At 42.5% G+C, this 25,057-nt stretch overlaps 2 protein-coding genes across 3 annotated transcripts in view; one reads left to right on the plus strand and one right to left on the minus strand.

Moving 5' to 3' along the window:
- The window catches only part of Fntb (farnesyltransferase, CAAX box, beta), a 110,487-nt gene that overhangs the window by 61,621 nt on the left and 23,809 nt on the right, over positions 1-25,057 (plus strand). Inside the window, exons 5-7 of the mRNA XM_008852136.3 lie at positions 12,636-12,782; positions 12,873-12,956; positions 23,619-23,705. Of these exons, the coding sequence (XP_008850358.1) occupies positions 12,636-12,782; positions 12,873-12,956; positions 23,619-23,705 (318 nt within the window). The remainder of the gene's footprint in view (positions 1-12,635; positions 12,783-12,872; positions 12,957-23,618; positions 23,706-25,057) is intronic.
- Positions 1-25,057, minus strand: part of Max (MYC associated factor X) — a 118,155-nt gene that overhangs the window by 27,704 nt on the left and 65,394 nt on the right. For both annotated transcript variants that reach the window (XM_008852134.3, XM_008852135.3), the window contains one exon: positions 13,041-13,051. In XM_008852134.3, the coding sequence (XP_008850356.1) occupies positions 13,041-13,051 (11 nt within the window). The remainder of the gene's footprint in view (positions 1-13,040; positions 13,052-25,057) is intronic.

Here is a 25,057-nt window from a genome sequence, read left to right on the forward strand (position 1 = left end):
CAAAGAGGAGGGTCAACACAGAGGAATCATTTCTTCCATGCTTCCAAGCGAAGCCAACCATGATTGAGTAGGACCTTTGACTTATCTTCACATAGATGGAACTGGTAAAAGAAAGGAGCCAAGGGGCTCCTCCCAAGCCCATGTGACCCCTGAGGAACAGATGCTCAAACAACCTTAAGAGTAAAAATAAATCAGTTTATCTGGTCCAACTGTATGGTCTTAAACTCCCAAAAGGAAAGTATAACCAAAGATTAAATGGACCAACATAATTTCATAAGAGTCCATATGTATATCTAAAGGCTACATAACAAGCAACAATGCCAGATAGGAGACACCTTCTTTTGAGTTGTTGGCCAGGGTGGCCCAAGGAACTCCCAGATAGTAAACCAGCATAAAACTGGGACAATAAACAGCAGACTCCAGTCTTATCTAAAGGAATATTGACAACCGATTGCTGCTAAATGAGGAACAGCTGACCTTCCTAAAACAAAGACCTCTAGGTAGGCTGACCAGATTCACCAGATGGACAAGTAGTGGGGAATGGCTGGGGTGGCCGACAACACAGCAGACAGTAGCACGGATAATAGAGTATAATGGCTCTAGTTGGGGGAGGGAGGCTATGGGAGGGGGCCATCTGGGTAGTGGGTGTATAGTTGAATAAGATGGTTTGGGATGTTCTGTGTGACACTCATATTTGAGGAGGAAGCATGGAAATTTACATCAGGTTAATTAATAGAGGTGATAAACATTACCACTGAAATCTACCCGATGACTTTATAGACATACACAGGCGCCAAGGATCCAAGTGCAACTGATTATGACTAGTAATAATCAGATACATATAGGTTAGAGATTCATGCGTCAACATCTCAGTGTTAGTAGCAGAAACAGTGAGTCTTTCTGCAAGGAACAATATATTCTAAAATGAAATGGAGATCTTTTTTAAAGGTTAAAAACTCATCCAGTTTTATGTCTTACTGGGCTTATATTGAGTTCAATATTGTATAACTGTATTAATTCAACTATGAACCTAGAAACTATGAACCTAGAAACTTACAGCCACTTGTAAAAGAGATGTAGTCTTGCTCTGGAGTGTGTTACTGAATATGTTAAAGCTGTAATGAAATGCTTCTTCTAATCATGTAGTTATTAAAAATTTTAAAAATAAATAATGATTAAAAATAAAATAAAATTTACTTAAAGCGGTGCATGCCTGTAGTCCTAGCACTTGGGAGGCAGAGGCAGGGGGATCTCTGGGAGTTCAAGGCCAGCCTGATCTACATAGTGAGTTCCAGGCCACCTGGGCCTATAGAGAGATCCTGTTTCAAAAAGACCAAAAAAAAGAAAAAGTTTAAGTAAATTAACAGTACAATAAATACAGTGAAATATGCAACCATTTAAACTTTTATATACTTGTGTATATTTGCATTTAAGAAATATATTTATAAAGAGATATGATGTGAAAACAGATAAAAAGACTCAACTTTCATGGAGGTCAGGTGTTGTGGCATATACCTGCAGTCCCAGCACTCAGCACGTTGAGGTAGGAGGACTGCTCTGAGTTTGAGGACAGCTTGGGCTACACAAGCAACACAAGTAAGACCCTCTCTCAAAAAACGAATTAAAGCCAGGTGTGGTGGCACACTCCTGTAGTCCCAGCACTTGGCAGGCAGAGGCAGGCGTATCTCTGTGAGTTCAAGGCCAGCCTAATCTACATAGTGAGTTCCAGGACAGCTGGGGCTACAGGGAGACCCTGTCTCAAAAAGACGCCCCCCCCCAAAAAAAAACCCCAACCAAACAAACAAAATGAATTAAAAAGGACCGAGGCTGTACCCCAGTGGTACAGAGCTTGTCTAGCGTGACTGAGGCCCTGGGTATTATCCTCTACAGCATCCCTGCCCCCGAAATAAACCTAACCAAACAAAAAGTATTGATGATTGTATACACAGAAAAAGAAAACCCAAAACAGGGTCTAAAGAGATAGCTCAGCAGTTAAGAACACTGGCTGCTCTTGCAGAGGACTCAGGTTTGATTTCCAGCACCTATATGGCAACTAAACAACCGTCTATAACTCTGACTCCAGGGCATCCGATGCCTCCTTCTGACCTCCTCAGGCACTGCATGATATGGGTGCACTTGCACACATGCAGGCAATACACTCATAACATTAAAAAAAAAAAACAAAAAAAGTGAAAGAAGGCTACATGTACACACGGTAGCAGTTAATTCTGGAGAATGAGATCAAAAGTGATTTAAAAATTTTCATTTCTAAGCTTATTTGCATTTTCTGAAATTTCTACAATGAATCTTTATTGTTTTATAATTAAAAGAATGTTTTAAAAATGGAGATGGTTTGGGGGCTGGAGAAATGGCTCGGCAGTTAAGAACACTGACTGTTCTTGCAGAAGACCTGGGTTCAAGTCCCAGCATCCACATGGCAGCTAACAACTGTCCATAACTCCAGTTCCAGGGGATCTGACAGTCTCTTCTGTCCTCCACAGCCATTGCACAACACAGGTGCACTTATCTACATGTAGACAATATACGCATATACATAAAATAAAAATAATAAATAAATATTAAAAAAAATAGAGATGATTTATCCTAATTTCAAGAGTCACTTTAATAATTGATGACTGAGAGTTCGTTTCACAACTGGCTTAAAAGACATTTTACCCATAGTTCTGAGTACTGATTTAATGAACTTTATTTTATTTTTCTGGTTTTATGAGACAGATCTCATTCTGTAGCCTAAAACTCACTATGTAGCTCAGGCTGCCCTCAAACTCATGCCAATCCTCCTGTCTCAATCTCTGAGTACTGGGATTGCAGGAATAGGCCACAAAGCATGACTTGCTTTAAAGCTGGGTTATTATTTTCAGTACTAGGAATTGAATCGAGGGCCTTGTACATGCTGGGCAAGTATCCTACAATTGAGCTATATCCTCCCAGCTTGAGTCAATGAAGTGTGTAAGTGTGTATGTATTTCATACATGTGCACATGCCCATGTACATATGTGGAGGTCAGAGGAGGATGCTGGGTATCCTGTCATTCTCCACCTTATTCCTTTAAGACAGGGTCTCTCTGAACCTTGAGCCAGGCTAATGGCCTGAAATCCTCCTGTCTCTGCCTTCACTGTTCTGGGGTTATAGGCATGCACAGCAACAAACACCTGGCTTTTTACACGGGTTCTGGGGATTTGAACTCAGGTCCTCGTGCTTGAACAGCAAGTGCTCTTAACCACTGAGCTGTCTCTCCAGCCTAGCTTAATGAACCTAAAATTTTTTTAAAGCTTTATTTTAAAATTTTGGTTACAGTTTCATTTTTTACTTAATAAATCTGCTGTTTATTCTCTAAGTGTTACAAACAAAAGTCTAAGAATTTAATGACAAAGAAGAATGTCAAGAGTAGACACAGCTGCCCGTTCTCAAAGGTGTAATAGCTATTCCAGTGTAACACCTAGGTTCACAACAAATGAACATTCACAATTTCTAAATGAACTAATGTACAACCACCATCTTTATCTGTGCTTGTTATAACTTTCAAACACAAAGCTCCAAGTTAAGCTTGGTTAAAAAGCAAAACAGGAGGACCGGGCGTGGTGACGCACGCCTTTAATCCCAGCACTCAGGAGGCAGAGGCAGGTGGATCTCTGTGAGTTCAAGGCCAGCCTGGTCTACATAGTGAGTTCCAGGACAGCTGGGGCTACAGAGAGACCCTGTCTCAAAAAGACCGAAAAAAAAAAAAAAAAAAAGACAAAACAGGAATGATGACTGACCTTAATATGTCCTGTGTACCTCACAGGATATTTTCTTAAAAATCCTAACATAGTAATAATGCCATTAATAGTGAAGTCCTCAATTTAGAATCTGGACCATTCTTCTGTCAGAGCAGGGAGGGCAAGACGCAGTCCAGTGAGTCTGCCTCAAGGTCTTCATCAACTGTGCTGCACTAGTGTTCTCTTTTCAGTCACTGGGTTAGTGCTTGAGTCCAAAATCAGAGGTCTTTCATTACTGTGGATCACATGCTGTTTGGTGCCCAGTTTCCATTCGTTCCTCTTGCTTTCATTCCTGCTCTGTGGCTTCTTTCTCATGTTGGCCTTTCATCCTGTTCTTCCTGTGAGCAGTTTGGAAGGCTCTTCTACCTTTCTCCTCTTTTCACCTCGATTGTCTCCAGAATCAGAGGTTGATGTAACCCCTGGTTTAGCTAAAAAAAAAATTTTTTTTGTCTTTTTAAGACAGGGTGTCCCTGAAGTCCCAGCTGGCATGGAACTCACTATATAGACCAGGCTGGCCTTGAACTCACAGAAATCTACCTGCTTTTGCCTCCTGAGTATTGGGATTAGAGGCGTGCGCCACTGTGCACATTCTAAATTTTTCTATTTTTATTCTACTTCTTTATCTTTCTTATCTAGTTATTTTCTTGGCTTATCTTTCTTCTTCATCCCTAATTTTTAAAAATTTGGGGTGTGTGTGTGTGTGTGTGTGTGTTGTGTTTGTGTGAGTGCACACATGTGAATGTAGGTATGTCTGTGAGCTATGGCACATGTGTAGTGGTCAGAGGACAACTTTTGGGAGTCAGTTCTCTCCTTCAAGCTTGTTCAGACATGGTCTCTCTTGTTTTTGCCGCTTACTGTACTCTAGACTGGCAGGCCTGTGAGCTAGCAAGCCACCACTCCTGACTTGCTTTTAAGGGTGGGTTATTGTCTCCACCTCCCATCTGGCTGTAGGAGTGCTGGGGTTACCAATGTGACACACCACATCTGTAAGGGCAAGCTCTTTTACCCTCTGAGCTAGCTCTCTGGTCCCCAATTTAGTAAACTTTTAGAGAATAACTTATGACTTTCCAATAGTAATGGCGTATTTTATTTTGTGCTTAGCAATTAATTGATGGTCCAGGCAATACTTGTTTTGAACAGAGCCTAGTATCTCTTACGTGGAAGGAAGTAAACTCTTCTTGTAAGATTCAGAGAAATCTTAATGGATTTTATAAAAGTGAGTTTTTTTTCAGATTGCCTTAAAAAATAGGATATTGTCTTTTCACTTTATTTTGTACAAGGAAAAGTAATGCTTTGAAGTGTTGCCTGTTTTTTCCCCTCCTGCAGATATTAAGGTGATCTGCAGGCAGAGAGCTTAGCTCTGGAGTTTTATTATTTCCCTGTCCTCATCCCGACCCCACTTGCATTCATCATACAACACCTTACATATACACAAAGGTTTCAGTTATTTTCCTGTTTTGTTCTCTCTTGTGTTCTATTTGTTTAGGGAACATTAAAAACTGGGTTCCCTCTAGTGGACAAAAATCATGTTTGCCAACTTCTGTTACTGCTAACCAAAGCTAGCAAGGCCTGGCTTCTATTATTGCTGGTCTCAGATGTTTCAAGAATACATTCATAGGTAGATGTTCAGATTGCCTCTCGTAAGAAATTATCCATAAATCTCCATGTGTGCCTACGTCGAATAAATAAATATTTTGGAATTAAACATTTGCTTTGCTTAATGACTTTAGCATTGAAGGAAGTATGTTAATGAGATTCCCATATTTGTTACTAACAGCTACTTTAATGAAACACAGAGAGTAAGATGAAAATCATAGGGAGACTGTTTATTGTTAAAATTGGGCTTTTAGGCCTGGGAAGTAGCTGAGTTGGTAGAGTGCTTGCATAGCGAGCAGGAAGTCTGGGTTCAATCCTCATTATTGCATAAACTTGGTGTGGTGGTGCATGCCTGAGAACCTAGCACTGGGGAGGTTGAGGCAGGATGACTGGAAATTTAGTCATCTTGACTTCACAGGGAGTTTGAGGTCGGCTGGGCTACCAGAGATCCTAAGCTTCTGATCCTTCTTCCTTTACTTCCCAAGTACTAGGATTATAGGCATGTATCATCATACCAAGTTGTATGCCTTGCTGGGCATCAAACACAAGGTTTTGTGCATGTTAAGCAAACATTCTACTAAGTGAGCTATAGCCCCAGCTCCCCCTCCCCGCCTCCCCCCGCTTCAGATTCTTTTGTTAAACTTTTTGCTTGTTGGTTTTGATTTTTTTTTTTTTTTTTTGGGCTTTTTGTGACAGGGTTTCCCTGCAGCCCCAGCTGTCTTGGAACTCACTATGTAGACCAGGCTGGCCTTGAACTCACAGAGATCTGCCTGCCTCTACCTCCTGAGTTCTGGGATTAAAGGCGTGCGCCACCAAGCCCGGCTGGTTTTGATATTTTTGAGACAGGATCTCAGTACGTAGCCCTAGCTGGCCTGGAACTTGCTATGTAGATCAGATTGGTGTCAAGCTCAGAGGTCCACCTGCCTCTGCCTCCAAAGTGCTGGTATTAAAGGTATGCACCACCACATTTGCCCTCCTTTAAATTTTTAAGTGAAAATATAATTACTAAGAAAGCTATATGTTTAGATATGGGAGCATGAATTAGCAGTTCTTGCTTACTTTCTTGGTAAAGAAGTTATAAACTCTATTTTTAGATTCACAGTCTATAGTTTTGATAAACTATATTAATAGTAGGGGCGCCCTATGGTAAATTTGGGATTTAGTGATAGGAGGATTAGAGGGATAATACGAAGGGTTAAAATGGTAGATTCGAGTGTGTGGGATGGAGGGTTTTTTAATATATGATTTGTTAGCTTACCTTGTTGAAAAGTAATAAGCATATAAAAGGAATAAAGTGCTGTAATTAATGTATTAAGTCCAGTAAGAATAATAATAAAGTTAGATCATGAAAACGAAGCTGAAATAACTAACAATTTACCAATTACATTAATTGATGGGGGTAATGCTAGATTAGCTACGGCACCCACCACGAGGCCTATATTAATGGTAAGATTGTTTGAAGGCCACAAGCTAGTAGTAGGTTTAGCTGGATGTGTTCACAGTCAGTATTAGCAAGGCAGAGTAATAACGATGAGGTGGGTCCATGAGCCACTTTAAGTGTTGTGGTGCCTATAAACTTAATGGGGATCATTAAATCATTACTGCTACAATTACTAGTGCTATATGACTTACTGAAGAATAGGAAATTAAGGATTTTAGATTAGTTAGTTGAACTGGTTATTACTCTACCTCATAAAGATAATAAAAGGGTCGGCTAAGGTTTTGGTAATTGGGTCAAGCATAATTGAGATTCGTATTATTCCATATCCCCCTACTTTTAGTAAAATAGCTGCTAGAATTATTGAGCCAGTTCTTGGTTCTTCAACACAGGCTTTTGGAAGCATAGATGAACTCTGTACAATGTTTTTTTTTTTTGTTTTGTTTGTTTGTTTTCTTGGTCTTTTTGAGACAGGGTCTTCCTGTAGTCCCAGCTGCCTGGAACTCACTATGTAGACCAGGCTAGCCTTGAATTTATAGAGCTCTGCTTGCCTCTGCCTCCCAAGTGCTGGAATTAAAGGCATACAATGGTATTTTGACTATAAATGCTATTATAAATGCTATTTATAGTTGTCAGTGATGACTCCATACCTAGTCCCCTGTTTTCTGGCTAATACTATTTTGACCAGGTTCTGGGGCATCTAGTGGGTTTGGGTTAGAGGTGCTCCTAAGTGCCCTCACAAGATAACCCTTGAAACAGAGATTTAGCCAGCCCCAAATGTTAGTCGTGTAGGTGAGGAAACCCTGCTCAAGAAAACTCACTCTAAACCCACTTTAAAATGCACAGCAGCTGTCCAGAGGATGGTGTGCTGGGTAAAGACTGTGGGTAGCTCTGGTCTCCTGGAACCAACAAGGGATATTGCCTGTCCTTCACCTGTTTGTTGTTGGGCTCACCTAGCTGAGGCAATGCTGCTCCATTATGTTGAGATAAAGCTGGTTTATAGTATGAAATTTGTAACAACTGATTCTGGAAGAAGACAGATGTTGCCCCTCAAACACCATTGCTTCTACTCTGAAGCCATTCTATCCAGTGATAACTGCTCATATCTCCAAAACTGCAGCTATTCTTAGGACTTACTCTAGGCTTCAAGCCTGTCCATGGTCACGTGTTCTGGTGATGAAAGTTACATTTTGTTTGGTTTTGGCTTTGGTTTTGGTGGTGCTGGAGATTGAACCCAGGGCTTTCTGCTTGCTGGGCCAGCACCCTGTCACTGAGCCAGAATCCCCAGCCCTGAAATTAAAAGAAAAAAAATAAGTCCAACCTACATTCTTACTGAAGAAGAACCTCAATTTTTGTTATTTACTAGAAAGTTTATGTAATACCCTTTGAGTACATGAAGTATTTAACTGGATACCTTCCTCGTGTGTTTATAATATTGATCCTTTTAATATTTTGTTCCTTTTCCATCTTTAATGTATTAAAATATTTAATTATTTTTACAAGTATAATCTGAACTCTCTCTGAGTTAGAAAATGGAGGCTAAGGTCAGATATGGTGCTATGTTTGTGACACCTTTAACAATGCTTTGTAATTGATTATCCATAGTCATAGGCCCTAGTCTCTGGTCCTTTCCCTGCTGTGTTCATGGCCATTTTCCATCTTGTCTTCACTGACCCCTCCTCACACCTTCCCTAAGTCTATAATTTGCTATTTGAACCAGTGTCATTTGTTTGGTTCATACTGACCTCTGATTTGTTTCCCTGCTTGTTTTACATTATGTGCTTATTTGCATACTTTTGAATCCTTCTTCCCCATTGGTTGCATTTTTGTCCTCACTCTAGAGTAATTCTCAACTGTTACCTAAAAGTCCAAGTAAACAACTTATGAGACCAACATTAAGATGGGTGAGATGGCTCAGTGGGTAAAGGTGTTTGCCACAAGAGCCTGATGACTTGAATTTGATCCCTGGAAGCCATGTAAAGATGAAAGAAGAGACCAACTCCACAAAGTTGTCCTCTGACCTCACAATTGAGCCATAGCACACTCATGTCCCCCATTATACACACATATAAATGCACACTAACAATAAATAAAATTAAAGTTAAAAAAAAATAAAGCCAGCGGGTGTGGTGGTGCACGCCTTTAATCCCAGCACTCAGGAGGCAGAGGCAGGCAGATCTCTGTGAGTTCGAGGCCACCCTGGTCTACGTAGCGAGTTCCAGGTCAGCTGGGGCTACAGGGAGACCCTGTCTCAAAAAGACCAAAATAATAATAATAATAATAATAATAATAAAGCCAGCAATAAAGTCAACAGTAAATCATCTACACTCTTACTTGAACTTGATCATCTTATAACTTTTATATTCTGTTTAATGGTTGGATGTCAGAGGAGTGGTGCCCAGTAGAATTTCCTACAATAAACAGAAGGCTCTGTGGAATATTTGTTCCAATATAGTAGCCACTAGCTAAACAGCTACAGAGTACTTGAAATGTGGCTTGTGTGACTAAGGAGCTGAGTTTTTTTTTTAATATTATTTTTATTTTATGTGTACGAGTGTATTGGCTGCATGTATGTGAGTGCACCCGTGTTGTGCAGTGCCGAGGAGGTCAGAAGAGGGCTTTGGATTCCCCGGGAACTAGAGTTAAGGACAGTTAGTAGCCGCCATGTGGGTGCTGGGAATTGAACCCGGGTTTTCTGCAAGAACGGTCAGTGCTCTTAACTGCTGAGCCATCTCTCCAGCCTAGGAGCTAAGTTTTTAATTTGAATTAATTTGAATTGCCTCATGTGGCTGGGATGGCCTGGTGGACAATACAGATGTGTGCCATTGCTGCCTACAATATGGTTCTTAGACTGGGAGCATTGCTGTCACCAGGGACTTGTTAGAGGCACAGAATCCGCTGGGCATGGAGGCTCTACCTGCAATCCTGGCACTTAGGAGGTGGAGGCAGGAAGATTGCTTTGAATTCAAGGCTAACTTGGCCTCTGTAATGAATTCCAAGCCAGCCTGGGCTACAGGGGGAAGACCTTTCTTTAAACTAAAGTAAACTTACTAGATAAAACTAAACTTAATATCCTCATGTGATAAGTGCACACTTAAGTTTGAGAAGAACTAGTACTTGGGTGAACATTGGATCTATGTGGCGAGTTAAAAAAGTGCTGCCACTTGATCCAACAATGTTTCTGATTTAGTTGGTATTAGGTATGGCTTGAGTGTTAGGTTTTTTTAAACATCCCCCAGTTGTGCAGCAAAGGTGAATGGTGCTCACACTTTGTGGGTATCTGAGTCACCTGGGAATCTGGTAGCAACACAGACTTTTTTCTGCTTCAGTAAGCCTAGACCCATGTTTTTTATTACTCCAGTGATTCTGATGAGTATGTTTTGAGTTTGAAAATCCTTCATCTACAAGAGAGTTTTCCTCTCTGCTGGTAATTGACATGCAAGCTGGCATGAATAGGTTTGCTAACACTAAGTACCACCAACCCTGCATCTGTATATAAAATCCACACACCTGTGGTGTATCTAAATAGATGCACTTTTTTGGAGACTGGATTTCATGATGTAGCCCAGGCTAACCTTGAACTCCCGAGTACTGGGATTAAAAGCATGCACCACTATGCCTGGCTAAAATTTTATGAACGTTGTTTTTCATAACATGTCACTCTTGGGGTTTTTACAAAGCTTCCTGCTTGTTATGTTATTAATTGGCGAGTTTTTCCTCCTCCTTCAAATAGATCAAAGTGTCGTTGACATTTGGTTTTCACATTTGCTAAGAAGTCTGCTAATGGCAGCTGATAGCATCATGGTCAATTTTCCTGTTCCTTAAGGTGCAAGTTGGAAAGCTTCAGGATCAGAATGTTCTGTCATATGAAGTATGAGACTCAAGGGAAGCTCCACCTCCAGGTTCCTCTCTCAACCCCATGGCAGTCAGATGTAGCCTGTCAGCTGAGGGAGCTTGGCGTGCAGCCATGGTAGCAAGGCGTCCAGAACATTCAGATCCTCACTCATGCCTGACTTTAGGCCACTAGGTCAGGAGTGTTACATTCAGGACTCTTCTATCTTAGGAGCCAGGAAAGAAATGGATACTAGGTGACTTTATTTATTTATTTATTTATTTATTTATATTTATTTATTTATTGGTCTTTTTGAGACAGGGTCTCCCTGTAGCTCCAGCTGCCTGGAACTCGCTCTGTAGACCAGGCTGGCCTCGAACTCACAGAGATCTGCCTGTCTCTGCCTTCCAAGTGCTGGGATATTTGTTTTTTAAACCAGGTCTCCCTGTAGCCCCAGTTGGCCTGGAACTATGAAGACAAGGCTGGCCTTGAACTCACAGAGATCTACCTGCCTCTGCCTCCTGGCGACTCTTTAATTTTTTATTTTTTCCCTTTCTTTTTTAGTTTTTGAGGGTCTTACTATATAGCCCAGGCTGGCCCAAATATCCTGCATAGCCCAGGCTAGCCTCAAACTTGTGGCAACTGGTCATGGTAGCACATACTTGTAATCCCAGTACTTGGGAAGCTGAGCTAGGACTATGAATTCAAGATCAGACCAGGCTGCAAAGTAAGACCTGTGGTAGTGCTTGGTTCCTCACACGAGGCACCTCAGTGTGGTAGTGCTGCATCCATGAGAAATTTTACTCTTGGAGTAGTTTGACCAAGAGTGGGCCTGATCTTGTTCTGAGGTGTTCTGATTCTTCTCTGAACTGTCTCTCACATCTGAACTCTCAAATAAAGAGCCCCTCTCATTTATTGAACAGCAGATCAAACATGTATCAGAAAGCCAGGAAGTCTCTTAAAGCAGTTTTCAAAGGAAAAAACTTTTTTCTAAGCCTACTGACTCAGAACAGCACACAAAAACACAGATGTCGTCAATCTATGCCTCCCTGTTGTTTACAGTATTTGTGGGGGAGACGTTGTTTGTGGCAACTGTTGTTTTCAGCCTCATCATCGTCACATCTCATGTACACATGCATTGTTCTGAGTTGGGACATAACTGAGTCACAAATAGGAAACATGGTAAAAGATTAAAGCTGTGCATTCAGTTTGGCTTGTGAGAGTTACAGGTGGATTCCAAATCACTGTAGGGCTGCATCCAGTGACATACTTCTTCCAGCAAGGCTCCACCTCTAAAGGTTCCCAGCCTTCCCAAACAGCACCACCACCTGGAGACCAGGTGTTCAAACAAGCAAACCTGTGGGGTTCAAGCTACACTACCTCTTTTGGTGAGCAAGTTGTAGAAGCCCTTACGTCCTCATAGCCGTTCAGGGGACTCCACTCCACTCAAAACTTGCATCTTATTGCTAGTAGGAACAGAAAGCAGGAAGCCTGCCAGGGCTCAGATGACAGGGAGCGAGAGAGTGTAGTTATGGGCTCAAGAAGTGCATCTAGACCAGATGACTAGCATAGAAAGTACCAGCTGAATCCTGAGTTCTAGGCAGAATCTGAAGACTGTGGGGTCCTCAGAGGCAAGGAGGAGACGGGTGCCACAAGTCCAGGGTGACAAGTTTAGTGAGAGACGTGAAAGGTTTGTCAAGAAGCATGATACTCAGCCCAAAATCTATGAAATGTTTCCTCCTAGCCTCGTGTTTTTTGCTTTATGTCTAGGCAATTAAATACAAACGTTGAGAGTACTTAACAAAACTGACGATAGCTGGGTAAAGAGTTGTTCTTTTGGGGGCAGATTGTAGTCAACAAGTGGGAAGGGTTTTTTCCTCTCCATTTGAAGGTAGGGAGATAATTAGTAAAATATGGGATCTCAGGGGGAATTTGGTGTTTTGAAATTAATACTGTTTGACTTTGTTTTTCCCTTTGACCATGGACCTAGTGTGTGTCAATTCCTGGAGCTGTGTCAAAGCCCAGAAGGTGGTTTTGGAGGGGGCCCTGGGCAGTACCCACACCTTGCACCCACGTATGCAGCTGTCAATGCACTGTGCATCATTGGCACTGAGGAGGCCTACAACATCATTAACAGGTAAAGCCCTGGCCGTCAGTGATGCAGACTCAGGAGGGCACAAGGCCCTGCACTGACCATTGCCTTCTCCCTCTCCCCGCTGTTTCTCAGAGAGAAGCTTCTTCAGTATCTGTACTCCCTGAAGCAACCCGACGGCTCTTTTCTCATGCACATTGGCGGCGAGGTGGATGTGAGGTGAGTGGGGCAGCTGTATCCATGGCTTCTAGAATTCACCTGTTCTTAGAGTTGCTAAGCCTAAGAAACAACAGGGAAAGTTACTGTTTTGTACCCTAGAGGGATGTATGAATGCTGTGGCCATGGCATAGTGTCATGGTTATGGCTGACATGGGGCAGATGTTCTCAGGTGCCATTATCTCTTGACTTCTTTTATGTAAACGTCAAAATATGAATTGAATAGAAACAAAAACAAAAGCTTTAGTTTTAAAAATACAAAATACATTTGGTAGAAATGTCCTACCATAATATAAATAATTATATAGTGTAATATAATCTTTCATCTCTCTTGGAGGAGCAAGCCTAAGAAGGACTCAGGAAATACTTTCTGGTTGAGTTTGGTAAAATCCTGAGAAGTCTACACCCGAGACCTTCCAAGATGCAGGAGAGTTCCTTTTGGGGGTGCAGAATGCTTCATGAGCCAGTAGAGTGTAGTGTAGTGAAGTTGAATCAACTGATTGATACTGGTTGGCTCAGACTTAGTATTTTAGTGAAGGAGTATATCTGATTAGGTGTAATGGTGCGTGCTTATGATGCACTTGGGAGGCAGAGGCAGGATGATCAGGAGTTCAAGGTCATTTTTTGGCTACATAGTGAGTTTGAGGCCAGCCTGGGCTGCTTGATGAAAACCACGATGAGGAGGAGGAGGAGGACAAGGAGGAGGACTAGCAAGTAACTCCCTTAGCTGTAGGAGATTACCTATGAGGCATATAAAGAATTTACTGAATAAGTCATTTCTCAAATGCAGTGGGTCACTGAGATTATATATTATATTGTCTGAGAGAAATACATTTTTTGAGTGGTGAGGCTTTTATATCAACGCTTTCTTATTGTCTAATATCATTACCTGGGTTTGCTTCTATACATATTGATTAATATTCTAGCTTAAGAGATACACATAGTAGTATAGGTCTGTAATTCCAGCGTTTGGAAGGCTGAGGCAGGAAGGCTGCAGTTTAAGGTCAGTCAGTGCTACATTATGAGACCCTGTCTCAAAAAACAGTAAAAACAACAATTCAAATATTGGTTTGAAAATATAGGGAGAGGGAAACAAACAGCAAAGTCTGTTGAACATGAAACACATTACAGATAAAAATAAGTGACCAAATGCAAACGCTGTTAGTGAAAAATTTTCTTCTATTTTTAATTTCTGTAGTCAGACTAAAAATGAGATTAGATGTCTGCATATAGCATTGAAATCAATACCCCTGCTGAGGAGAAGAACACTGTGCTGCTGCTGCTTTCTTTAAAGATTCTTTTTTGGTCTTTTTGAGACAGGGTCTCCCTGTATCCCTGTAGCTCCAGCTGTCCTGGAACTCACTATGTAGACCAGACTGGCCTTGAACTCACAGAGATCCACCTGCCCCTGCCTCCTGGGTACTGGGATTAAAGGCATGCACCACCTATTTTATGTGTGAGTGTTTTGCCTGTGTGTATGTAGGTATACCACGTACATGAAGTGCTTGCAGAGGCCAGAAGAGGGCATCAGGGGATACCTTGGAACTGTGGGTTCTGGAAACTGACCCCGGGTCCACTGTAAGAGCAGCCAGTGCTCTTAATTGCTGAGCCATCTCTCTAGCCCCAGTGTTGCTTCTTATGAAGGAAGAAGTTCACAGATTTTTTTTGCCCTTATGTTCACTGAATTTTTATTCCTATCCTATAGACATTTTGCCCAAGTATGTGCAAACTTGCAATTTAGTGCCTTGCCTTTTTTTGCTGTCAATAAAATTATTACTTTTTTGTTTCTTTTGTTTTGCTTTTGGGACAGGGTCTTCCTATGTAGCCCCAGATGACCTGGAACTAGCTATGTAGACCAGGCTGGCCTTGTTCTCACAGAGATATTCCTGCCTCTGCTTCTTGAGTGCTGGGATTAAAGGCATATGTCACCACTCCCAGCCTAAATGTTACTTGTTTTTAAAGAATACAGATGCTGGCATAGTCCAGAAAGTTTTAACAAGTTTATTTATGATTGTTATAAAGTCGAACTGTTGAAATTTGTTTGCGGAAACATTTTGACTTTCATTAATGCTTTATACCCCACATTCATATTAAAAATTCACATGCAAAGGAAAATGGGAAAATGACCAATACCTGATTTCTGACCTTTTTCCATTCACAATTAGACACTTAGGTGCCCTTCAACAACATGAAAACAATATGGAAGACGGGAGAAAAAAATGTTTCATATCATAATGGATTTTCTTTTTGTTTTTTTGAGACTAGGTCTCACTGTGTAACCCTGGCTAATCTGTAACTCACTGTGTAGACCAGGCTAGCCTTGAACTCACAGAGATTCTTCTGCCTCTGACCCTGCCTCTGTCTCTGCCTCCCACTTGGATTAAAGGCTGTGCCACCTTGCTGGGCGTTGTAGTGGATTCTCAAGCATATTACATTTTGGCATGGTTAGCACACAGGACGGTATCTTCAAAAAGCTCAACCAGAAGCCTTTGCTGCACAAGCCTGAGGACCCGAGTTGGAACCCACGTAAAGATAAAAGGAAAGAACCAATTCCACAAACTTTTCCTCTGACCTCCATATGTGTACTGTAGTAGGCACATACCCCAACCCACATCATATTCATGTGATAATAATAAAACTTTTAAAAAAATTTAAGGCAAAACTAGCCAACCAGATAGGTTACAAAGCATCAGTTTTTTTAAAAAATACTATTTATTTATTTATTTATTTATTTATTATTTTTATGTGTATGCGTGTATTGTCTGCATGTATGTAAGTGCACCCATGTCGTGCAATGCCTGCGGAGGAGAGAAGAGGTTGTTGGATCCCCTGGAACTGTTATGGACAGTTGTTAGCTGCCATGTTGGTGCTGGGATTCGAACCTGAGTCTTCTGCAAGAACAGCCAGTGTTCTTAACTGCTGAGCCATCTCTCCAGCCCCAAAGCATCAGTTTTGTTCTAGAAATTCAGATCTGTTTTGAAGTACTGAGCAGTTTCTCATACCAGACACTGAAAGAGGAGTTTGTGAGTCTGAACTTCCGTGGGCTTCTGATAGCAGCTAATATTGAGTGCCACAATGTCAGGCCTGTAAGGATGTTTCTTCACCCGTCCAGTAGAGGGCACAGTCTTACGAGCAACTTTTGTAGCCTGTTGTTTCCTGGGTACTTGAATTGGAAGGCAGTCTGCTCTGTGTGAACTGTGCTATAGAGACTTTCTTACTTTCCCTCCTTGTCTCTAGGCAGGAATGTGACTACAGGTGGCACTGGCGTCCTTCAAGGCAACTTAGTTTTTAATAATATCTTGAAGCTGGGCATGATAGCACACACCTAATTCCCAGCATTCAGGAGGCTGAGGCAGGAGACTAGTGAGTTCAAGGCCTGGCCTATATAGGGAAACCCTGTCTCCCTATGAAAGAGAGAAGGAGAAAGAGAGAGGGAAAAGCCCTACCCCCAACCCCTGAACAAACAAAGGAAACAAAGTAAGATTAGGGAAAAAAACAAACCATTACAAATCCCTGTGGTATTTTATTACATACCCTTTTCAGATATTATTTTCTAATTTGTCCCCAAACCAGTCTTTTTCTGTTCTTATTCATAAATGTTAGACAAATGCAGGGCAACTTCTGTAAATAAGATGTGTTCCACTGAAGAGTACCGGACCATATTCCTCCTCTCCCTGTCTCCTGGAACTGCTCTGCCATTTATACAGTGGATGAAAGATGTGAAGGAAAGATAAAACCTTATAGACTTAATCCAGTTTCCTTGTCTTTCTTAGTTTCTAGAATATGAACTCTGTAGTTTTTCACTTGGTGTTTTTTAGCTTGTTCTTTGCCTAGAAGCATCAGCCAGTGCTCAAGAGAGAAAAGCTAAGTAACCTGGGACAGTTTGGCACCTGGAGACCAGTTTGCTCCCAGGTCTGGTTAGGCAGAAGTGGTCCCTTGATCTTCTAGGTCTATCATAACCCCTCGTGGTTTCTGGGAATCATTTATTCAAGTGTTTACAGCTTTTGGGTACTGCAAAAACCTCAAGTTGTAGTTAAGGAAGGAGTCATTATTAGCTGTGCCTAGTGACGCAGGCCTGTAATCCACTCAAGAGACTGAGCAGGAAGATTATAAATTGAAGGCCAGCCTGGCAAGCTTGAGTCCTATCTCAAAATAAGAAGTAAAAAGAAGGGTGAACATGTAGCTGTGAATTAGAGCACTTAACTAATATGCATGAGGCCCTGGGTTCAATTCCCAGTACTTAAAAAAAAGTCATTATTCCTGATCTCCTGGCTTAGATTATATAATCTGTCATATTCTGTGGGGATAGAGCCAGGACAAGGACTGAGCATTATAAAAAATTTATGTGACAGAGCAGAATGTGTTCAAGTAATGGGAAGTTGAGAGTTACTGAAGTGTATGGAGCCTGAGGGGCAGCAGTGGGAGCAGTGAGCTGGAGGGATAGGCTGGGGATAGACAGAGGAGGCCTGGAACTCTCCTTACAGGGGCTGGAAAACAAATTCTGATGGGTGTTAAGCAGGCAGTGATGAGATCTGATTTGTACTTTGTTAGAAGTTCTCCAGTTGCAGTGAATGGATTAGATAATGTTTTAGTAAAAGTCCTCAGGCTGGAAGGAAAGAGACCAGGTAGAAAGTTAATCTAGGTATGAGAAAATGTTTTGGATTTGGATGACCGTAGTGAGGGTAGAGAAGAACAGACAAACTTGAGAGCTGTGATGGTTGGATACAGGGAGAGAGGAAGTAACTACCTGAAAAGCTGTACCTACCTTGTTCCCTCCCCATCTCCATGTGAGCTCTAGGACTACTGGGTTTGGCATCTGTTGTGTGACTTTTCCTTGGAGTCCATTTCTACTCACCCAAGATAGGGCAACAATAGACCAAATAAAATTTCTTTCAAGTCCAGCTTGGAGAAGTATGAATTTATTGGGGTTACTTATAGGAGCATAATTGTGCAGCTGCATCACCAGAAAGTGTGAGTGATGACTCATGAAAGCTGCATCACTGAGTTCCCATCCTCAATCCACCTTCCACTTTCTATATATTCTAGTGCCACCCAAGACCACACTGCAGCTGGGTCAGGATTACATGCTGCTGTTAAGGACAGGAGGGAGTGAGTGACTGGAGTCTCCCCCTGCCCTTCTCTTACAAGGGACAAGGGAGCATTAATGGACTCAGTCTTGTGGGTGTCCTACATGGGTTATCACAGATGCTCTGATTTCAAGATGCAGTCATGTCATGCCCACAAGAAGAGTCCTACAGTACTCTACGTTTTCTCCTGGTTTTAAAGTTCTTATGTTCTCTTCTGCAATGTTCTCTGAGCTTTGGAGGAAATAATATAGATCTATGATTATTTGCTGAGAAGTGGGTTGTTATACCCCAGCATAACAACCAGAACAAGATAATATAGACCAGAGCAAGATATTTATTCTTAGCAGCTTGAGCAGTTATGAGTCTCTGCAGTAACTGCTGTTCACTGAAAAAAGAAGTTTCCTTCCACTTAGGCTGACAGCAGCGGTAATCTATGGGTATAAAAGACAAATGTTTAGAAGGCAAGTTAATAGACATATCATATCTGTTTAACAAAACAGTAACAGTAGCCTCCCTGCTAGGATCTATGATTTTCTCTGGCTTACAATAGCAAACATGGGTTCCCTACTGTGGACCAAGTCTTAAACCCAGGCAGAAAGTAGTTGGTGGCACTTACAATCATTATACCGTTACTTCACCAACAGGCACATTTTGCCTGGTGTGTTGACAGCATTAACACACAGAGTCCATAGCCAAACAGGACTGCTGGTGGCATTCTCCTCCAGCAGCCCATGTAGTGTCTTATGGCCCTACAAACTTAGCCAATGGGGAGTGAGCTTCTAGCATAGTCCCAACTTGATTCTTCCATGTCCTGTAACCAGAACACTTGGTATCTTCAGCAGTGGGTCTTATCATTTAGTTCTAATGTGCAGACAATAGTAGTCTAGCCTGTATAGTAGGGCTTTAGGAGCCTTCCCTTGCCCCTGGGGAGGGGCACCCATCCCAGGATACCCTTTAATCCTTTAACTGCTCTTTTTCTCTTCTTCCATATCCTAGAGGTTATCCACACAATGAGTCTTTTTTACAGGGGTGGGCAGGATCTGCAAATGCCCACTGCTGTCTGTTCCATGTAAGTGAGATTTTCTTCTTAGGATTCATTGACTGAGGGGATATTTTTTAAAAAACACTGTGGCTGGAAAGATGGCTTAGTGGTTAAGAGCACTTGCTGCTTTTGCAGGGGACCTGGGTTTGGTTGCCTGCACCCACATGGTGACTCACAACCATCTGTAACTCCAACTCCAGGGGGTATCCAACACACTTTCTTGGCCTCCATAGGCATTATATACTTGTAGTGGATATACACACATACATGCAGGCAAACACTCATACACATAAAATAAAAATAAATCTTTTTAAAAAATTGAAAAGATATCATTGCTTTTATCAGTTGTTTCCTCAAAAGAGCAATGTATATAACAGTGTGTATGGGAGGTACTACCAGCTCACTATAATCTACAATCATTCTCCATGAGCCATCCTGCTTCATCATCTTGGGACATTGCCATGGGTCAGCTGTATATCTCCTCACCCCTGGTGGAGTTGGTATGGCCAGCTCATGCTGTTTTGCCCCGCCCTGGCCCAAGGAAGGACAGGATACCTGCTGTTTGAGCCAACTCCCTGGGATTGGCAGGCCCCAGTATGTTATCAAGGCTACCACCTCTCCATTAACCCCAACCAGTTGCTGAAAGGGCCCTGGGATGGGTGAACAATATCTATCCCCAGTATACTTATAAGAGGAAAATGTATACAGAATACAGGAGGGGGGATAATTGCCCACCCCAGACAAGCTTTTCACATGCATCATTCTATCCCTGTATTACCCCACTGATGTTCATTGTCCCTGGGAGCTGACAGGAACCAAGGCACTCCTCGCCCCAGTATTTCTCTGCATATTAGTAGGGGACCAGTAGGCTCTCAATTCAACATGGAGCACTTGGTTGCTTTGCAAGGTCCTCACCTGTAGGCAGCCTTGACTACTACGTTAGGGAATTGGCTATGGAAGTTCCCACCTCACAAGACATCTTCCCTCAGCACTGGGCACGTTGGGGATCACCTACATGTCTTCTACCCCTTTACAAACTGTTGTTCAAGTTTCCAGAAGCTCATAAACATAGCATTTGGCTTTCTGTCTGTTTTTCTCTAGCAACTCCGTGTAGACACAAATTTTTCCATATTTGTTTTCACGTTTCCTGGATAGGTTCTCTTATTTGCTTTTTCTTCTTCTCATCCTTTTGATTGTCTTAGCACTTTACAAAGTTGTTTGACATACCTGTCTAAACCACTGAGATCCCCCTGAGCCTCTCCCACCTCATAAAGATCATGACCTATCATGGAGGCCAGCAAAGCCACAGAAGCCCACACCAGTGCCACGGCTCCTACTGAATTACCTTCCTTCTTAACTCTTACCTGGTCCAGCAAACTGGGTTTCACACCCTGCCTTCCTTATGCCTAGTTCCCTCACTATCATTTCTACCTCATTTTCTTCCTCCTCACTGTTTCATTCTTCCCAGGGGTTCCACATTTGTGGATCACAGATTTAGCACAGATTTAATTTGTACTTTTTTTTTTTTCTTTTTCTTTTGCCATTCTCCAGCCTTAAGAAACAAGCCAGTACCTCTACCTCATGTCTTCTTTATCCAGTTGACCTGCCCAAATCAAAGGCTTACATGGAGTTTGACCCTCACATGCCTCTTCCCCATTGTAACTCCTTCCTGGAGTTACATGGCACATTCTCCTCTGGACCGACAGCTCCTCTTCAGCTGCATGTCTGTCAGCTATAACAGTGGCCATGCAACTACCATCTTGGTTTTACAGTCTTATTCCATATGTGCTGTTATGCTGTTTCAGGGATTGCAGTATATTCATTGGCGGCGGTGGGGGGGTGTTGTGTCCCCAAAATGTTCATCAAGGAGGCAGGCATATCACCTCATGCCACATAGAGGAAGACAGCTTCACCAGGATTTCCTCTGTGGACTTTACATCCTGGTGTTCCCTCTGGGCAGACAGCTCAGCCTCAGTTTCATGTCTTACGTCTGTAGCAGGTAGACACACATCTACTAACAGAGCATGGTGGCACACCAATAAGGAAACATGGCCACACTGGACTTGCCCCCATGAATGGCCCACCCTCAGCACATCTCAACTTCACCTGTGTGTCTTATCACCCATAGCAGGGGCCATGCAGATGCAGATTTTTGGTTCTGTTATATCCCCTGTTCAGGTACTAATTTTTGTGTGACTTTTCCTGGGGACTCTATTCCTATTTACCTTAGAGAAGGTAACAATGGATCAGAGAAACATTTTCATCCAGATCCAACTTGATGAACCTATGAGTTTATTGGGTTACTTACAGAAACATGATGACAACTTACAATAGCTTTGTCATTAGAGTCTCCATCCCCAGTCTGCTCTACTTCCTGTATAATCTTTAGTACGTCCCAAGACCATGTGCAACTGAATCAGGATTACATGCAGCTAGTGGGGAGGAGGGTGTTTCACAAGGGAAGGAATGGCTGGAGTCTCAGGTGAGGATCCAGTGATGCCCCCCACCCCCGCCCCGTCTCCTCCCTCTCCACCCCCATCCTACCATCCCTCTCCTGACTTCATGTCCTCTATTATTTTTCTCTTTTTAAAGGCCCAGTGAGTCTAATTTGTGGTCCCCAAATGTTCTTGAGTTTGAGTCTATCCCTAGGAGTCTAGTCAACCTACCAGGAGCCATACCCTTAAAGAAAATTGACTCTTCCTCTCTCTGTAGCTATTAATTGCCATAGGTCCTCAGCTAGGGCTGGGGAAGCCCCACCTCCCCCATCCATGCTGGGTTTTTGTCTCACTTGGGTTTTGTGCAGGTGTTTGTGTATGTTGTCACAAGTGCTGTGGGTTCATATGTGCACCTACCCTCTGGTGTCCAGACAACATGGCTTCCATACAAGGGAATATTATAGACACTGTCTTGTGAAAGTCTCATTCAGGTAATCACAGACGATCTCAAGACTGCAACAGCCATGCCCAGAGGACAGAATTCCATAATAATTCCCTGTCAGTTCTTCAGTTGACGAGAGGCAAATTGCGTTATGGGCCACTTCCCTGCCTCAGTAGGAGTCAGGAGCCTCAGGAGATATGCTGAAGCTCTTTGAGCGGCTCAATGCCTTCAGGAAATTAGATCATGCCTTCAGAGTTAGCATATGGTAAATGACAACATTTGGCACTGGCACGCTTGACTACTGCCTGCTCTTGGTGCCTGCTGGTGAAACTTGGCCCCTGCTGTGCCTTTGGCTAGTGGGAGCCAGTCTGGTAACAGTACTAGTAGGAAGTCATGCCCCTGACTTCTGCAGAGATTTCTGTGGAATGCCTCAGTGAGTCCGGCTTCATGGTGAATCAGATAGGGACCCAGGCCTTATTTTTCCTCTTCTATATATTCCTTCCAAGCCCTTAAGAAAGGATCTGTGAATAGAATTAGAACAAATTTTTGTCTTTTCATGCTCGGTATTCGAAAAGACTGTACAGGGGGAGAAAAGACAGTCTTATGGACGTGTTCCATGACAGAGGGAGTGAGTGAAAGAACGTGTGTCCTGAGAAAAACTGTGGCAGAGAGGATAGAAGGGCAAGAATTATTCCAAATCACAGAAATGCATTTATTTATTTTGTTTTTATTTATTTGTTCTTTTTGAAAATAGGAGCTGGGCTTGTAGCTTAGTAGAAGAGAGTAGAGTAAAACAGGCCCTGGGTTAGACAAACAGAATTACCACCCCCCAAAAGACACGTTCCTGTGTTTGTTTTTTAATTGAGACAGGATCTCATGTATCCTAGGCTGCCCTTAAATTTAGTAGGTACTAAAGGATGACCTTGAACTTCTGATCCCCTGCCTCCACCTCTTGAGTGCTCAGATTACAGGTATGTACTACCACACCCAGTTATGTGGTGCTCAGGATTGAACCCAAGGCTTCATGTATGCTAGGCTAGGCCACATCCCTAGCTCTATTTTTGCCTTTTCATTGAATGGTGGTGTGTTTCTCTGTGTCCTGCTGAGGTACTTGAAATCAAAGCTTTTTTCCCTAGAGGCTTAAGGATATGTTTATTCCTCCTGTCCCTTTTGTGGCTAAGTAGCCATTAGAGTTTGATGGCCTGCCTTGGAGTGTGTCTGTTACAGAAAATGTACAGTTAACCTTTCATGCATACATTCCTAATTGAGACGAAAGTCCTGGGTCTCCAGTCGTGCTGACATCGGATGACACCTGATGAAAAAGTGGGGATCATTCTAGGTCTTTGAAAAAAGAACTAAATCCGTTTTTGACATAAACTGATGTGGCTGTCAATTCCTGTGCTGTAGATGGACCATGTTGAGGGAAGGAGAATAGAATGTCATGTTCTTTCCCTGAAGCCATGCTGTGAGCAACTCTATCCAAACAGAATGTCACACCTCTCACTTGGAGAATCAGGAGGATGGACTGTGCCAAGAGCAAGACAGGAGATGACTGCAGCTTACTAGCAAAGGGAGCAGTCCACTCAAGATGCTGTCTGAGCTTCCTTTTGGCCCTTTCGTAAAGCCTAACATTTTTCTCCTCTGTTTCTGTCTTTCCAGAAGTGCATACTGTGCCGCCTCGGTGGCTTCTCTGACCAACATCATCACTCCAGATCTTTTTGAGGGCACTGCCGAATGGATAGCAAGGTGGGAGAAGTTGTGGTGGTTCTCAACCCCTTTAGAGAACAAGTGGTCAAAAAATAAAAATTTACAAGCCTAGAAGATGGGGCTGGAGAGATGATTCAGTGGTTAAGAGCACTGGCTGCTCTTGCAGAGGACCAGGGTTCAGTTCCCAGCTCACATGGCAGCTAGCAACTATCTGTAACTCCAGTTCAGGAAAGCTGATGCCCTCTTCTGGCCTCCATTGGCATTGCAACATATGGTACTCCTATACAAGCAGTCAAAACATTTATACATAAAATAAAAATAATAAGATTTTTTAAATAAAAAGTCTGGAAGGGAATATAAAATTACAGGAGATGTCTAAGAGTTATGTGATTATGCCCTTTACAAATACTTGAAATTTTTTAGCCTTATGTGGAACATACCTTTAATCGCAGCACTGGGGAGGCAGAAGCAGGTAGATCTCTGTGAGATCAAGACCAGTCTGGTCTTCATAGAGAGTTCTAGGTCAGTTGGGGCTATAGGGAAACCCTGTCTCAAAAAAGCCCACAAATACTTGAAATTTTTTTCTAGACTTTCATTAATGTTGTATTTTACTTTAGATTGGTGAAGGACAAAAACTTTGGTAAACAGCATTGGTGGGAGTCTAAATTAATGTAAGCAGGTTAGAGAGCAATTTGGCAATATCTCAAAGCACCCTTGCTTATGACCCAGTAATTGCACTCCTACAGAAACTGTCACCCACATGCATGAAAGAGACAAAGACAAGGACCTGTTTATAAAGGCCTATGTCATGTGGTGGTGCACTCTAGCCATACTTAGCCTGTAATCCCAGGCCTCCACAGGCTGAGGGAGGAGGGTGGTGAGTCCCAAGCCAGCCTGGGCTACATAGGGAGATAGTGTCTCAAAACCAAAAATAATTACCGCCCCCCCAAAAGACCAAACTATGCAAGTGAAACTACTGCTAGAACCAGGATCAGATTCAGTGCTCAGGTTCACTGCTTGTAAACGTGAGGTGGAGTTGTGGTGTGATCATCTTGGGATATTATGTAACAACTGAAATGAGTCGACCAGAGCTACGTGCATCAGGATGGAGAAATCTCTCTTGGCAGTGCTGAGTTTGAAAACTGTTAAAACATTCACATCAGCACATTTAGGGAAAGCATGCAGTTTTGTGTTTCTATGGGAACCATCATGTAGAGAGCATAAAAGCACACATGGAGACATGAATCCCGGGCGTGGCATGGCGCTACTTCCAGGGAGTGAGTGAAGGGAGCAGCATCAGAGGATGCCACACACGGCATTAACTGTGCCTGTCATAGTTCATTTCTTAAAAAGAATAAAGACCTAGAGTGTGTGCATAGTCTAAGCTGCCG

This window comes from Nannospalax galili, unplaced genomic scaffold (assembly GCF_000622305.1).
Source record: "Nannospalax galili isolate Female #2095 unplaced genomic scaffold, S.galili_v1.0 scaffold285, whole genome shotgun sequence".
Taxonomy (NCBI): domain Eukaryota; kingdom Metazoa; phylum Chordata; class Mammalia; order Rodentia; family Spalacidae; genus Nannospalax; species Nannospalax galili.